The sequence below is a fragment of the Bombina bombina genome, chromosome 12, assembly GCF_027579735.1.
Source record: "Bombina bombina isolate aBomBom1 chromosome 12, aBomBom1.pri, whole genome shotgun sequence".
NCBI classification, from domain to species: domain Eukaryota; kingdom Metazoa; phylum Chordata; class Amphibia; order Anura; family Bombinatoridae; genus Bombina; species Bombina bombina.
In genome coordinates, this window is record NC_069510.1 from 29,092,417 (window position 1) to 29,110,772 (window position 18,356).

Consider the following 18,356-nt stretch of genomic DNA (forward strand, 5'->3'; position numbering starts at 1 on the left):
GAAGGGTGCTATTAAAGTGCTTTGTATTAAACGTAATAGTAAAGTGGACGGGGGATGAAAGTTGGCAAAATGTGTGTGAAAGTAAAGAGAAAAATAGATTTTTGGTCTTGGAGATATTTGAGTTTCACCATGGTTTTGTGTGAAGATTGCAGGATAGAAAGCAGCAGCATCTAATTGGTGGACTGACTGAGACTCATAGTGTGCAGGTATGAAAGAATGTGAATGGGATTGGGAAAGCTTAAAGGGACAGTCTACATCTGAATTTTTATTATTTAAAAAGATAGATAATTTCTTTATTACCCATTCACCAGTTTTGCATATCCAACACAGCTATATTAATATATGTTTTACCTCTGTGATTACCTTGTATCTAATCCTCTGCAGACTGCCCCCCTATCTCAGTGCTTTTGACAGACATGCAGTTTAGCCAATCAGTGCATACTCCTAAATAACTCCACGGGAGTGAGCACAATGTTACCTATATGACACACATGAACTAGTACTGTCTAACTGTGAAAAACCTTTCAAAATGCTCTGAGCTAGGAGGCGGTTTTCAACGGTTTAAAATCAGTTTGAGCCTACCTAGGTTTAGCTTTTCAAAAATACAACCAAGGGAACAAAGCAAATTTGATGATAAAAGTAAATTGGAAAGTTGTTTAAAATTGCATGCCCTATCTGAATCATGAAAGTTTAATTTTGACTAGACTGTCCCTTTAAGTAGAGGGATGTGGCATGGATGGCAGTGTATGGGTTTTTCAGAGAAGGAGAAGATTAGTAAATACTTAGGGACCTATTCTATAAAATGTGCAGGTCTAGACATGGTTTTCCACACCAGCACTCGAGGGGGCAACCCTCATGGAATTCTATAAAACAAAGGGGCTGTCCCTGCGAGTGGCGCGATGTCTCCCATACAAATAATGAGAGCTCTCTGCTTTAAAACGTGAATATTATGCTCAATACAAATCATATTACGCTGTTTTCAGTGCACTGTGCCTTACTTTTGCTGTAATTTATGTATATATAGGTTTTCCTTTCAGAATAATTAGTGTTTTGAGTATTTTGGTGAAAACTCATCACCTTTTAGTGTCAATAACTTCACTGTTGATTAATGTTTTCAAAAGAGAGGATCTGAGGTTATAACAAGAAAGATGAGGGGCTCTACAGGAAAAGAGCAAGACAGTTCATTTTCTATTTCCTTGATTATAAGGGGTGACATTCTAATGCAAAATATTTATGCTCTTACTCGAGCTAGGTGTCTAACCCTCAGTAGAATTTTTTCCTCACTAATATCAAAGTTGCTTCCATATTCCATGCCCCCTGTACCATGTGACAGCCTTCAGCCAATCAGAAAATCCATATACTTATACAGTGGGAACTCTTGCATATTCTCAATATGAGCTAGTGCCTCAGAAACTGTGCATATAAAAAGACTGCAAATTTTGATAATGGAAGGAAAGGAAGTTTTTTTTATTGCATACTCTGAATCATGAAAGTTACATTTTTGTTTTAGTGATGCCTTTTAACATCATCTGTAGCATCAATATCCATTTAAACATCTGAGACTTTAACTCTTTTTTTTTTTCTGGATGCAGATGAACAGGCTGAGCAATCAGGTACTACTGATACTCTTGAAGACAGTTCACATCTATCAGAGAATGTAAGTTGCATTTCCTTCCTAGAAATAGCTCAAATTACTTTTCTAACTGCAAATTTATGGTCAGTCAATACATACAGTACAGAAGAACCAATCAGAACTACACAGTCCTGAACGTTATTTGTTTTCTGTTTGACCAATAGATGTGATTAAACTGTGCTTGACAAATCTGTTAAAAAATTAGGAGCCAGTAAGAATATTTAGGAGCCAGGCATAATTTTTAGGAGCCAGACAGTTAGATTTGTATATAGGTATATCGAGAATAACCCAAAAAGTTAGGAGCCAGGGGAAAAATTCTAGAAGCCACTGGCTCCCAGGCTTCTGGGTTTGTCGAGCCCTGGATTAAAGGGACAGTCTAGTCAAAATTAAACTTTCATGATTCGGATAAGGCATGCAATTGTAAACAACTTTCCAATTGACATTTATCATTAAATTTGCTTTGTTCCCTTGGTCGTATTTTTGAAAAGCTAAACCTAGGTTAACTCAAACTGATTTCTAAACCGTTTAAAAAAAAATGCATTTTAGCTCAGAGCATTTTGAAAGTTTTTCACAGTTAGACAGTACTAGTTCATGTGTGTGATAGACAAACATTGTGCTCACTCCTGTGGAGTTATTTAGGAGTATGCACTGATTGGCTAAACTGCATGTCTGTCAAAAGCACTGAGATAAGGGGGCAGTCTGCAGAGGCTTAGATACTAGGTAATCACAGAGATAAAAAGTGTATTAATATAACAGTGTTGGTTATGCAAAACTGGGGAATGAGTAATAAAGGGATTATCTATCTTTTTAAACAATAACATTTCTGGTGTAGACTGTCCCTTTAAGTGTAGATAGTTTCCAAATGTCACCTGTTAGTGGGTACAGTAGATTACATTAATGAAACATTGACCTAAAGGGGTATTAATTTGAACACATTTCTATAATGCATATGACAGAGTGCTATTTAAATATTTTAGTAAAAACAATGTTTAAATATGTAAACATAAAATGTTCTTATAACTTAAAACAGCATGTCATTTTTTGCATTAAGGGGACAGTCTACTCCAGAATTTTTATTTTTTAAAAAGATAGATAATCCATTTATTACCCATTCCCCAGTTTTGCATAACCAACTCAGATTTGCAGACTGCCCCTTATTTCAGTTCTTTTGATAGATATCAGTGCTGAGCACAATGTTTTCTATATGAAACACATGAACTAGCAATGTCTAACTGTGAAAAACTGTCAAAATGCACTGAGATAAAAGGCAGCTTTCAAGGCCTTAGAAATTAGCATAGGAGAATGAGCCTACCTAGGTTTAGTTTTAAACAAAGACTACCAAGAGAACAAAGCAAATTAGATGATAAAAAAACCCATGGAATTTTAATTTTGACTAGACTGTCCCTTTAATGTCTTTTGCCTACTATAGAATTCACAATCTGACACCACAACACATTGTATTCCAATGTTCTTCACATAGAAGAATATGTTCTATTTATTCTTAAATAAATATTTCTACATATATCTGATGGTATTTTGGTACAATATATAGTATATCTATAGATATATATATATATATATATATATATATATATATATATATATATATATATATATATATATATATATATTTATATATATATAGGAATGTCAAATATTTACAGTAAATACATAGGTAAAACCTTAAGCAAAAAATAATATTGCATAAATATGTTTTTACATGTTTTATCTACTTAGAAACATACAAATAGTATTTGACAGTAGATAAGAACCATAAAGGCCCTATTACAGGTTACTGTTTAACCCTTTCTGTAAAAAACTGCTTCCTCACATTTCTCCTGAATCTGCTACCATCTAATTTAAGATTGTGACCCCTTGTTTTGGTATTTCTTTTGTTGTAGAAAATGCTTTTAGCTTCCACTTTATTAAGTCCCTTCATATATTTGAAGGTTTCTATCATGTCACCTCTTCATGGCCGGGTTGGCCTATCGGCCTATCGGCCTATTGGCCAGGATACCAGGAGTTTTACAATTTAAAGGAGTCGTTAATAGATGCAATTAGGTTATAGGGTTCCTATATAATGACAATCTGACACTTTTTTTAATACAAACTAATATAATATAATTCTGAAAAAAAATATTGGGGGGGAGATGTATCCCAGTAATCCCCTTTGAGAAAATTGAGGTGTGAGCATTCTACTGACTCAACAAAAAAAGGGCTAGTCTCTAAAGTTTTTAAATGATTTTTTGAGAGAGATAGAGTTGGTAATTATAAATATGGTTTATTAAAAATTCCAATGAGATAATAAATAATCCTTTAATAAATTTTATATTCTAAAATCAATCTGACAAATATAATCTAATAAATGGAAAATACAGGATAGAATAGAGTTAAAATAAAAAAAATAAAAAGTTGATTAAAAAGTTGATTGGCCAATCAGAAAAAAGTTTAATACAAGATATATTTTAAATAAATTGGACACATTGCATCAGTAACCTAAGGGAACCATTCGAGCAATATATGCAATAAATAAAAAATATATATATTGTATAATATATTCAGTAATATGTAATAAATTATATATAATGTGATATATGATATATAAATTGTGTGTATTCAATTATATAGATAGTTGTTCAAATGTTAGTCTTTAATTTTTTTTAAAACCATCCGTTAAGCAGAAATAGTAAATATGTAAAATAGACTATGTTCACTGTGGGTTTACAGATGTTTATGAATGTTCATATCCTTGTATCTGTTTTCATATAATCATTGTCCACTTTTGACAGGATGAGGCAAAGATTACTTTTCCAATAGTGATATAATATCCAGATAGGTGAATATCATAGGATAAGTCTCAGAAGATATGTTCTGCAAATACCGGTATAAGCTAATTTTAAATTGTAATACTTTATTAAGGTAAAGTTCAAGTTTGTAAAAAGTCTTACTTTAGAGTTTTAAGCAAGGAACGTAATGCTAGGTTCTTGTAGGCTATAAAATAGCCGCTCTCTTGTTTGGCAGCGTCTTTACTCACGCTAGCGGAAGTGTGCTTCAAAACCCAGGCAGGTCCATCCCGTGCAGTCTTCCGTCACTACCTTTTTTACAGTGACTCGGTATCCTCAAGGCGGATGTCCCCAGACTGTTGTATCTTGAAGATTGGAAAAGATTGAATGCTACGCGTTTCAGCTGCCACTGCAGCCTTTCTCAAGCGGTTTATTTTTTGCCTTATCTATCTTGCTCTTATAAGCCTCAGTATAGTATCTGATTGGATAATTATGTTTGTAATATTCATCATTTTTTGATTAGTAGAAACGATAAAAACCTCAATAAAAAAGTGTCAATAAAAAAGTTTGATGAAGAAAAAAGGAGAAATCTAATAATCAGTATTATTCAAACATTTCTGTCAGAATATTAAAAGTCGTTAGTAAAAAATCATCAAAACATATTTCCTAGGGGGGTTTTGAACTTGTGGTCTTTTGGTTGGGAGGGTAATGATCTCTCCTCTAGGCTACACCTAAGGCAATACCTCAATGGTATTCTAAATATTTGAAGTTATATTTCTGTTATTTCTCTACCAAACTTGTTTATTCAATCATAGTAAACAAGATCACCCTTTCAAGCATTTATTTAAATATTATTTTTTTAAAAAGAAGATAAAAATAAAAATGAAAATAATAATAATAATTAAGGTGAAGCTCCAAATATAGTCTACAGAAGAGCTAATAACTTAAAGAATTGACTAGCACCAACAGATTTAAGAAGAAAAAGAAATAAGAAAAATGATTAAGATCTTCTTGGAGAAGATCTAAAAGGTTTTTTTCCATGTCTGGCATGCAAAGCATGCAGACATTGGGAGAAAAATAAAAAATTCCACTTGAATGTTACTGGTAAGGAATATGAAATTAAATCCTTAATAAGATGTACATACAGAAATATTATCTATCTTATCAATTGTAAGTGTGGAAAACAATATATAGGAGAGTCTACAAGACCCGTTAGAGAAAGAGTGAGAGAACACATTTTATCAATAGAAAATGCCACAGAAAAAAGAAATGAAGATCTCCCTGTACCAAGACATTTTTTAACTTGTAATAATTGTAATCTGAAGCATTTTAAATACATAGCCATAGATAAATTAAACCCAGATTGGAGGGGTGGTGATGTACAAAATGAGCTTTTAAAATTGGAGTACAAGTGGATATACGAGTTAGAGACCAAACACCCGAAAGGATTGAATATAGATTTCCACCTGACCCCTTTTTACATTAACTTTTTTACATTAACTTAATTAATTTTCTATATTGATTTTTTATATCAATTTTAAAACTAGAATAACATTCAAATTTGAAGAAACATAAATTAAATCAGTATGAGAGAGTCATATGAAGTTAGGACTCATATACAATGATACCATAAAATTCATGCCTATATGAAGCACAATCTTTTATTCATGATAAAATACTTAAATTATATATAAAAAATCCACTAGTTGTTATTGTTATTATTGTAGCCTAGTGGTAAGATCGCCATCCTCCAAACCTAAAGTCCATGAGTTCAAACCCTGATTAAGAAAACATTTTTAAAAAAATCTTATTTATTTATTTTTTTATATTTTTTTAATTATTATTATTTTTATTTTTATTTTCATTTTTATTTTTATCTTATTTTTTATTTTTATCTTCTTTTTAAAAAAATAATATTTAAATAAATGCTTGAAAGGGTGATCTTGTTTACTATGATTGAATAAACAAGTTTGGTATTCAAATATTTAGAATACCATTAAGGTATAATTGCCTCAGGTATAGCCTAGAGGAGAGATCATTACCCTCCCAACCAAAAGACCACAAGTTCAAAACCCACCTAGGAAAAATGTTTTGATGATATTTTACTAACGACTTTTAATATTCTGACAGAAATGTTTGAATAATACTGATTATTAGATTTCTCCTTTTTTCTTCATCACACTTTTTTATTGACACTTTTTTATTGAGGTTTTTATCGTTTCTACTAATCAAAAAATGATGAATATTACAAACATAATTATCCAATCAGATACTATACTGAGGCTTATAAGAGCAAGACAGATAAGGCAAAAAATAAACCGATTGAGAAAGGCTGCAGTGGCAGCTGAAACGCGTAGCGTTCAATCTTTTCCAATCTTCAAGATACAACAGTCTGGGGACATCCGCCTTGAGGACACCTAGTCACTGTAAAAAAGGTAGTGATGGAAGACTGCACGGGACGGACCGGCCTGGGTTTTGAAGCACACTTCCGCTAGCGTGAGTAAAGACGCTGTCAAACAAGAGAGCGGCTATTTTATAGCCTACAAGAACCTAGGATTACGTTCCTTGCTTAAAACTCTAAAGTAAGACTTTTTACAAACTTGAATTTTACCTTAATAAAGGATTACAATTTAAAATTAGCTTATACCGGTATTTGCAGAACATATCTTCTGAGACTTATCCTATGATATTCACCTATCTGGATATTATATCACTATTGGAAAAGTAATCTTTGCCTTATCCTATCAAAAGTGGACAATGATTATATGAAAACGGATACAAGGATATGAACATTCATAAACATCTGTAAACCCACAGTGAACATAGTCTATTTTATATATTTACTATATCTGCTTAACGGATGGTTTTAAAAAAAAAAAATTTAAAGACTAACATTTGAACAACTATCTATATAATTTAATACACACAATTTATATATACATATATCACATTATATATAATTTATTACATATTATTGAATATATTATACAATATATATATATTTTATTTATTGCATATATTGCTCGAATGGTTCCCTTAGGTTACTGATGCAATGTGTCCAATTTATTTAAAATATATCTTGTATTACACTTTTTTCTGATTGGCCAATCAACTTTTTAATCAACTTTTTATTTTTTTTATTTTAACTCTATTCTATCCTGTATTTTCCATTTATTAGATTATATTTGTCAGATTGATTTTAGAATATAAAATTTATTAAAGGATTATTTATTATCTCACTGGAATTTTTAATAAACCATATTTATAATTACCAACTCTATCTCTCTCAAAAAATCATTTAAAATCAATATTTCTCATTTATAGTTTAGTTTAGTTTAGATTTGTATTTTCCACTTTTAGACAATTTGTTTGACCTGGATATTCATTTATTATCAATTTTTAAAGGTTTTATTGATATAGCTGAGTTGTTTAGTGGAACTACAGTTAATCACTAGTATTAATATCTTATACCTGCCTTTTGATTAGTCTCTAAAGTTTCCAGGACTGCTTTATATTCACAGTCCAGGCCTGTACCTCTTTCCCTTCTCTCCTCTAAACTATACATATTTAGGTCCTAGAGTCTTTCTTTGTATGTTTTTATATTTTAGACCGTGTATTATTTTATTAGACTCCTTTGAACAGTTTCTAGTTTATTTATAGCCTTCTGAAGATGTGGTCTACAGAACTGTACACAATATTCCAGATGAGGCCTAACTAATCCCCTTATCTCTTGCTCCACGTAATCTGGCCCATAATATACAATATACATACATACAGATACTCGTCGACTTACAACCTATGCGACTTATGACCATCCATACTTACGACCATGTGTCATACTGCAGACAGCAGTGCTTGTGTGCAGGCCATACGAGAGTGACTGTCGTAAGCAGCAGCAGCAGCCTTCGCATGTGTCGCAGCCTCTCACCATGTTGCAGTCCAAAATACCTGTGATGTGTAGCAGCAGACCTATCTGCCTAAACCCTACATTAGACCATTTTATTTACATGCCGTAGATATATCGTCCGACTTACGTCCAAATCGTCTTACGACCGGACGGTCAGAACGTAATGCGGTCGTAAGTCGACGACTACCTGTACTGTACAAACACACATATATATTACTGCTGAGTGTCTCCTCCACCTTTGTTTTGGGCATACTTGCCGAGATGTGCTAATTGGCTACGGAATAATCTTTGTTTATATACACACACACACACTGGGGTAGATTTACCAAGCAGCGGATGCTGCAATCTACCCCCTCACCAGAAACAAGCATTATGAAGCAACGGTCATATTACCACTGCTCCTTAACTCGTCAGCCACCTCTGAGGTGGCGGACTGCAATCATCCCGATCAGATACGATCGTAATGATTGACACTCCCTGCTAGCGGCCAATTGGCAGTGAATGTGCAGGGGACGTCATTGCACAAGCATTTCACAAGAAATGCTTGTGCAATGATATATGCCGACAGCGTACTCTGTCGACATTTATCAATGTCGGGCAGACATGATTTGCTACATAAAATCATGTCTGCCCGCCATATAATACAGTAAATCTACCCCACTGTATCTACTATATATAAATATATATACTTTTCTGGCTCCAACAAAACATGATTTCCATGTTTCTTTAACAGTTGGTAGAATAAGGCTTGCTATACCGTTAAATTACCTCTTCTGTTCAGGTAGCTCTATTTTGACAAAATTACTTGTATAATTTGAGCAGTAAGATATATTCAGCTAAGTTTTCTATTTTCTTAAGCTTATATTTTTCTTCAGACATAATTATATTTTATATCATGAGTTAAAAGATTTACAAAATATGGGGATTAAAGTCTTCGCTCTATTTGTCATGATTTGAAATGCAATCTTGAAGAAATTTTTTTTTACCATTTCTCTAATGAATTGATCCTATGTGCAGATGCAAAGCCCGGTAAACGGTGACCAAGGACGGAGAAGGATTAAAACCAGTTTCGATGATAATCGCAGGTATTGTATAAGGTGCAGTTAGAGAATAGTAATGATGACACATTCACATTTATTAAATCAAACACATTTCAATATTTTTTCTGTGAAACATTCATTAACCAGTTTAATACTGAAACGTTATGCTTGAAAAAAACGGCTGTTTTGTATTTTGGGGTTTAAGAAAAAATTAGCACTGTCACAACAAGGGATGGGTGAATGTGTTTGTATTTGAATTTGAATGTTAGAACGAATGTTATTGTAGAAATTCAATTTACATAATCAAATATTGATAAGAATGAATATTCTCAAAAATTCTATAATCAAATGCTATTTACAGTTTTCGAATGTCACTTTTAAATTTGAATGTTCATAATTAGATTGAATGTCCACATTCAAAATTTTGAATGTAATATTCAATTTAACAACGAATGTTAGAATGTTCTACAAACATTTGAAATTGGAAACGAACGAACGAATGTGTTAAAATTTGTTTCATTTTTCAAATGTTGCAAAACATTCGTCCATCCCTAACTGTCACATTAAAATTTTACAAATACATTCTAGTGTTCCAGCCTGTATGATGAACCCATATCTTTGTTTTGTTTATTATTATTATTGGTTATTTGTAGAGCGCCAACAGATTCCGCAGTGTTTTTTAATGTATTAGTCTTTTCAAACTATTTACCTACACATCAGACAAGATTAAAATAACATTTCTAAAGTAATTAACGACTATAAATGCAGATGTAAAGGCACTAAACAGAACAGTCAAAAGTAATAAGATTAAAGGGAAATGAAACTCAAAAATTTTCTTTCATGATTCACATAGATCATTTGATTTTAAACAACTTTCCAATTTACTTATATTATTTATTTTGTTTCCTTCTCTTAGTATACTGTACTGAAGGGAGATAGCTGAGCACATCTGTAAGCCAATAACAAGAGGCATGTATGTGCAGTCATCAATAAGCAGCTAGCTCCCAGCTCCTGAACCTACCTAGGTATGCTTTTTTCACAAAAGGATACCAAGAGAACAAAGCATATTTGATAATAGAAATACAATGGAATTTTTGATATTTAAATTGTATGCTCTATCTGAATCTCAAAAGAAAATGTTTGGATTTCATGCCCTTTTAAGGTGGTGGATCATACTCTAATGTCAGGCATAGTCTACCTGTAAAATCCGGTGACATTGGTAATGACATCACCTGTGCACACCCCAGTATAGCCTACCCAGGAAGCGTTCCATGATTGGATACGTTTTGTAAAGACAGAAAATGATGTAAAAAGGTGCCAGGGCTGTAAAACAAATGTATTTGCATTTTTATTATACATTGTCATAACTGTACATTTTGTCTTAAAATCATTTTTTTAATGTCTTGCCACATAGAATAAGTTCCACTGATAAGGAAACAAATCCTTACCAAACAAACTAAAACAAGAAAAAAATGAACCCACTATAAAACAGATGCACAAAAGAAATATAAACAAAAAAAAATAAATAAAAAAACAAGACAACCTTATTAGCTTTTAAAGGGACTTAAAACTATTTTTTTTCTTTAATGATTTAGATGAAGCAAACATTTTTAACAACTTTTCAATGTACTTCTATTATGAATTTTCCTTCATTCTCTTTGTATCCTTTGTTGAAGTAGGAGGAATTCACTACTGGGAGCTAGCTGAGTAGATCTAGGGCTCCATGTACGAAGCAGCAAAAGCTGCTCCAGAGCCTTTGCGGGGCAGGTTCGCATATGTGAGCCTGCTTCCCGCAATGTAAGAAGCAGCGGTCATTAGACCGCTGCTTCCTACACCCTACGCCACCTCTTAGGTTGCGAAGCAAAATCACAGAGAGCACGCTCGCTCTTGGTGATTGACAGCCCCTTCAGTCGCGTGATTGGTCGCGCAATTGAAGAGGCGGGCATTACACACTCCGATGAGTGTGTAATGATACATACGGGCAAGCGGATCAACAGATCCGCTGCCCGTGTGTAGCGGAGGCGGGCGGACAGCTTCGCGAGTTAAGAAGCTGTCCGCCTGCCGTTTCGTACATGGCGCCCCTAGTCAGACAATAACAAGAGGCATATATGTGCAGTCATCAATCAGCAGCTAGCTCCCAGCTCCTGAGTCTACCAAGGTATGCTTTTCAACAAAGAGAACTAAGCAAATTAGATAACAGAAGTATATTGGAAAGTTATATAAAATTGTATGTCCTGTCTGAATCATGAAAACAAAATTTAGAGGTTCATGTCCCTTTAAATAGCAAGACACAACCGTGAGACAAGATACTTGTGCACTAAAGTCTTTATGAATTTTGCCTGCTTGAAGATTTTGATGAAAACCCCATTTACACTTCTAGAGTGCCCAGAACACACACGGCCAGCCCCTCTTTCGTGTCTGTTCTGAGACCCCTCTTGTTCTATCCAGAGAGACTAATTTACTCGAACAGACCTCCCAACACGTATGGCTTTGTATACAAGTCCCAGGGGGTAGAGTGGCACCTGTTGCCATTATAGGGACAAGATAGGATTGGGAGGGTTGTCATTGGATAGTAGGCGGATCATGATGGGCATTTCTGGGCGGTGGGTGGTCGTGTCTTGTTGGTTAATGGGCGTGCCCAACAGTGTGTGTGTGGGGCTAAGGAAAATACTAAACATTCTGAGAAACTGCTGTCTCAGGGAGACATTGGGACAGATCTCACAATTAAAATACTTATTTTTTTTAATGTATTTTAAATTTTTATGTAGTGTAGTGGTCTCCCCATCTCCCCCCTCCAGCGATCGTTAGCTAGGGCCCCTACCCCCATATTTTTTTCTGTAGTGTAGCCTCCCATCCCTCCCTCTCCCTTCATTTTTTTCTGGCAGTGTAGGGCTCATCCCACTCCCTCCCCCCTCCGCTGCTGGACCAGCCCACCCACCTTACGCTTATCCTCCCACACCTCCCGTCAGCACCAGATCGTTACAGATGGTGACACAGTGGCACCGTCTGTATTGATCTGGTATCTGCCTTTATATGGAACCAGAGCACCTTGTGCTCCGGTTCCAGAGCTTAGGCACTTCAGCTCTCGGCTATAACTTTACAGCCGAGACTGCTGGAGCTTCTTGCAGCTCAGACATATAAATACGTCATGCGGTACGATAGGCAAAGTACCGCATGACGTATATATACGTCCATATGGGTCAAGGGGTTATTCTAGCCCATATATAAAGTCTGCCGATTATTTGTGGTTTTCTTCATGGAAGCTGCCCTTAACTAAATACAGCTGAAGAGACCAGGAACATGGATTCCACCAGGCATTACAAGAGGTGTATACCTTAATTGCTCTTGATTTGCAAAACCCTGTAAAGTGTGCTAATACAATGACAGTGTTAAGTGGTTTTAAATCTTTTCCTTTGCAATGCAGTACTTAATTGCTGAAATACACTATGAGTTTAATGTCCCTTTAATGTATTTATCATTGAATGTTTATATTCTTTAACACCACTTAAGGAAGCGAGCGCTCAGAGCAAGGAACAGCTACTCAACTGAATGCTATACAAGCGGGAGTGATACAGATGGGACGCCATAAAAGAGAAAGCAGAATACCATGTTGTATTGAATGCTGAAGTTGATCAGTTGTGATTATTCGAAGGACCAGCAAATCTTGGTCAGGGGAAATCCTTGGAAGACCATAACAGTGTTATTATCTATTTACATGACTGATTTTCATACTGAAATTAGGGCTCTGTGTTCCTAATTGATGATAAAAAAGCGATTGAAGGTAGAAAATGGGTTTCTAGACTATTGTTTCTCAACTCCAGCCCTCAGGGCACACCAACATGCCAGATTTTCATGATATCTGAGCTAGAGCACAGGTGAAATAATTAGCTCATCAGTAACCGTGGTTACTAACCAGCTCTCACCCATCAGCTAATTATGCCACCGGTGTTCTAGGGTACAGATATCATGAAAATCAGGCCAATTGGTGTGCCCTAAGGACTAGAATTGAGTTCAAGACTATAAACACGAAACGCAAAAGTGGAGAGTATATGTTGTGAACCTTATCTACTACTACCTATTCCTAAAATGATTGAAAAAAAGGCAGCTGAAACATTTAAAGGGACACTGAACCCAATTTTTTTCTTCCGTGATTCAGATAGAGCATGCAATTTTAAGCAACTTTCCAATTTACTCCTATTATCAAATTTTCTTCATTCTCTTGGTATCTTTATTTAAAAAGCAAGAATGTAAGTTTAGATGCTGGCCATTTTTGGTGAACAACCTGGGTTGTTCTTGCTGATTGGTGGATAAATTAACCCACCAATAAACAAGTGCTGTCCAGGGTCTAAACCAAAAATTGACTTTCTCCTTAGCTTAGATGCCTTCTTTTTCAAATAAAGATAGCAAGAGAACGAAGAAAAATTGATAATAGGAGTAAATTAGAAAGTTGCTTAAAATGGCATGCGCTATCTAAGTCAAGAAAAAATGTTTTGGGTTCAGTGTCCCTTTAAGGTTTGAGGAGTGCTACAGTAATGATTGTTTTCCCCCCCAACAATCACCTAGTCATGGGTGCTAGGGGTGTATAGAGGGGGAGTCACTGTTTTGATGTTGATGAGCCATAATTGTTTAAATTATGTGTATTGTTTATCATACAAATATCTCCTGATGAGCAGTTTAACACTGATATTGTTTTGCCCCATCCTATGCCCAAAGTTCCATCCCTATGAGAGAGTAGGGTTGCAATTATAAGATTGGAGAATGTTAGACAATGAGACTTCCCTGATGTCAAATATTGTGTTTATATTTTTTATATACACTTATTTTTTTATATAAAAACAAAATTACAAAATTGTATGTTGTGTAATTATTGAAACATGATTCAGGAATGTAGCTGTTTATTTAAAAGGGATATAGAATGCAACAGTTTCTGTTTTGCAAATGAAAAAAACAGCAATGAAATATGTTAATTGTATTTTTCAAAAACAAACAAAAAAAGCTGTTTGTTATATTACAACAAGCAGGAAATATATGTTGTATACAAAAGTGTGCACTGCTCACAACAGTCAAACAGGTAGAAACCCCTTTATCTAAACTGCTTGGTACCGGAAATGGTTTGGATTTCGGAATATTTTCATCTTTAACCCCTTCCTGCCTGTACTTATTTGTTACAACGGAACAAAGTTCAGATTTAAACAAATAAGTTAAAAAATTAAATCACGTGATCCTACATGCAATCTCATGATTTAAATGATGGGATTGGGTTCTGGAGGGAGTGCCTGAAGAGGTTTCAGGTCAGCAGAAAGGCTAGAAAATTCCATTCCATCCTAACGGCGCTAAAGCCCAGCACGGCACAGCGGTTAAAATGGGAAAGTTTGGAGATGGGATGGAACCAAGTGTAAACAACAACAATAACTTATGTCATTTAGGCAATATTTACAGGTCATAATACAGCTTATACTTGTAACCTAAAGGTAGTTTTATATAATACTTTTGTATACATATTACCCTCAGAGAGATACACTAGTTTTTTTTTTACAGTACTGTAATCAGATATGTACTATTTGTTATTTTAAATAAAGTATTATTTGCATTATAGAACACAAAAAAGAAATTAAAGACACAGGCAAAAAAAGATTGTGACACAGGCAAGGAAAAATTGTTATTTTTGAAAATTTTAATTTTTTTAAAAAACTATTAATGAAAAAGTTTGGATTTTTGGAATTCCGGATTTGGGGATTTCTACCTGTATTACATTTCTAGGATGTTCTACCAAAAGTCTAATAAGAAAATGTATTTTAATTCCACAGAGTAACTGATTAAAACAATACTTTAATATAATGCCCAATGTTAGCTGGACTAAAGAAAATCATTGAGAACTATGTCCCTTTATTTGAAAATGGGCTGTATGTATGGATTTAGAGTTAAACTAATTTAATTTTTTTAAAGCAATGATTGTTTAGCTTACAAACATAAAATATACTACAAAAGTGTAGAAAAAAAGGTATTCAATGCCGTTGCTGGTTAAAACGTTCAGTTTATTTAATCATCTTAAAAGTAGTTCCATAACAGTGTGTAAGCTCTGAGCTTACGCGTTTCGGCTGGGGTGCCGTAATTATAGACCTCTACTACAAAAGTTGTCTTATTGCACAATTAATGTGTTTAAAAGCTAAAAACACATACCTGACATGCATGTCTAATTCAAGCATTTTCCAAAACCCATAAAGAGGTGGTTCTATGGATAAGACCTTACTATATATGGCTACAAGCAGTTGCATAGGGCTCATTTGAGTTTTGGCTACCCTAAAGCAAACATTTTTAGTTTTGTTTTTCCTGGGGCCACTAAAAATATTGCACACATTCTTATTTTTTTTTCCCTTGGGGCTACAATAACTAGGGCATAGGGCCACATGAGGTACCAATTGGCCCTATGCCCTAGTTATTTGCCTGATATAAATTGTACTATAATAATTATCTGAGCAGGATCTGAACTAAACCATCTCTAGAGTTGAGAAGGGGAGAGTTTGGTCTTCTTTTTCTTACACCGTCCCTGTGTAAGCAGCAGTGCACAAACATACACCATACACATGCTCAAGAGTTGTGGCTTGTTAGTAAGGGTCATTTTGTTCTGGGAAATAAAAGGAAATCAATGAAAACAAAAGACATAAAAAAAAAAAACAGGGCTGCATTATTCATTGCAAAATTTTTGCAAAAAACCCCCATATAAAACAGCAGATTCATACAGCTTCCAATTTGTGTTTTAAAAAAAAGTAATTGGCCCACTGAAAATATACACAATATTGTGCAGACATTATATACATTTTTAAGGATATGAAAATATGTGTAGATATATTTAAAGGGGCATTAAACCCAAAAATGTTCTTTCATGGATCAGATAATGGATACAATTTTAAAAAAGTTTCCAATTTGCTTCTATTATCAATTTTTTTTAATTCTCATGTTATTCTTTGTTGAAGAGATACGTTGGTAGGTAACGTGCAGATGCCTGAAGCACTACACAACAGGAAATGGTGCTGCCATCTAGTGCCCCTGCTAATGTATAACATTGTTGCAAAACTGCTGCTATATAGTGCTGCAGACACGTGCACACTCTTGAGCTTACATTTCTGCTTTTCCACAAAGGATAACAAGAAAACTAAGATCATTTGATAATTGAAGTAAATTAGAAAGTTGTTTAAAATGTTATGTTCTATCTAAATCATGAAACAAAAAAAAATGGGTTTTATGTCCCTTTAAGTAATGGTAAATCCAAGCGTATAACAAACACTAGGATTTAGCATTACTAAAAATAACAGTAGTTTAATTCATCGCTTACTAAAAAAAAGGTGCTAAACTCACCCTTTCTGTGCGGTGGCAACCTCTAAACCAATAGCAGTGAGTGTCAACTGACATCCTAGCACGGCTATTGGTTTAGAGGTGGAAACGTCGCCTCATTGGTGGAGAGCGCTGTGCCGTGGGCAGCCGGAGAGTTTAGCGCGTTAATACAGAGTATGGGGACAAGAAAGCTATTCGGTCCATTTTGTAATAAAACCTAGAATATATGATACTCCAAGGATTTATAATTTATGTAGCTGTAAGAAGAAAGATAAGGCAAGTGAAGTAAAAAGATATAGGTATGGCTGAGAAGAGACCAGATCTTGTAATAATACCTCCTCTACACACAGAGGTGCAGACATAATTTATTGCATGTGCACTGAACTCCTAATGCCAAACACTTACATGACCTAATCATTAAATTTGTAAAACAACCCTAAAGGGACAGTCAAGTCCAAAATAAACGTTCACGATTCAAATAGAGCATGTAATTTTAAACAACTTTCCAATTTACTTTAATCACCAATTTTGCTTTGTTCTCTTGGTATTCTTAGTTAAAATGCTAAACCTAGGTAGGCTCATATGCTAATTTCTTAGACCTTGAAGGCCGCCTCTACTCTGAATGCATTTTGACAGTTTTTCACCACTAGAGGGCGTTAGTTCATGTGTTTATGTGTAGTGTGATAGGAGCGCCTAAAGGTGTATTCCTGCTGCTAAAAAAGTTCTTCCCTCAAAGATAACTAAATGGTGGATAAGAAGAAAAAATGGGGTTTATTTAGCAGCGCTAAAAAAAGCTAGGAAATGATGATACCAGTCTAATTTATGTTTTATACAATCTTGTTTATTTAAAAATTAGATTGGTATCATCATTTCCTACCTTTTTTTAGCGCTGCTAAATAAACCCAATTTTTTCTCGTTAGTTCATGTGTGTCATATAGATAACATTGAGCTCACGCATGTGACGTTACCTAGGAGTAAGCACTGATTGGCTAAAATGCAAGTCTGTCAAAAGAACTGAAATAAGGGGGCAGTCTGCAGAGGTAATCACAGAGATAAAAAGTGTATTATTATAACTGTGTTGGTTATGCAAAACTGGGGAGTGGGTAGTAAAGGGATTATCTATCTTTTTAAAAAACAAAAATTCTGGTGTTTACTGTCCCTTTAAACTGTTTTTAAAGCCTTTTTTTAACAAAGAAAAATATTAAAATAAACCAATTAATCAAACTGTTTAAAATACATGATAATGAGCCTCCTTTCTGGCTTTTTTTTTCATAGATGCTGACTTTTAAAAATCCTACATAATTTGAGAACATCTTATTGTATTAACATTGTTGTATAGTTCTCATCCAAAAACAGAGGGGCATATTATTCAAGCTTGACGCCCCGTGTTTCTGGAAAGCCTTTAGGCTCACCAGAAACACAAGTTTCTAAAGACCACTGCTCCATAACCTGCCCGCCTGCTCTCAGACCGCGAACAGACATCACCAGAAATCAACCCGATCGAATACGATAGGGTTGATTGCCACCCCCTGCTAGGGGCCGATTGGCCGCGAATCTGCAGGGGGCGATATTGCAACAGCAGTTCACAAGAACTGCTGGTGCAATGATAAATGCCGAAAGTGTATGCTGTTGGCATTTATCAATGTGCAGCGGACATGATC

The 18,356-nt window shown here is 34.6% G+C and overlaps 1 protein-coding gene across 2 annotated transcripts in view; it reads left to right on the plus strand.

Moving 5' to 3' along the window:
* Nucleotides 1-14,215, plus strand: part of CARD9 (caspase recruitment domain family member 9) — a 71,362-nt gene extending 57,147 nt beyond the window's left edge. Inside the window, exons 11-13 of one of the 2 annotated variants that reach the window (XM_053696128.1) lie at nucleotides 1,593-1,657; nucleotides 9,341-9,408; nucleotides 12,874-14,215. In XM_053696128.1, coding sequence (XP_053552103.1) covers nucleotides 1,593-1,657; nucleotides 9,341-9,408; nucleotides 12,874-12,952 — 212 coding nt within the window. In that variant the 3' untranslated portion in view covers nucleotides 12,953-14,215. The remainder of the gene's footprint in view (nucleotides 1-1,592; nucleotides 1,658-9,340; nucleotides 9,409-12,873) is intronic. The other variant, XM_053696129.1, reaches the window with a different exon arrangement.
* Nucleotides 14,216-18,356: the final 4,141 nt, after the last annotated feature.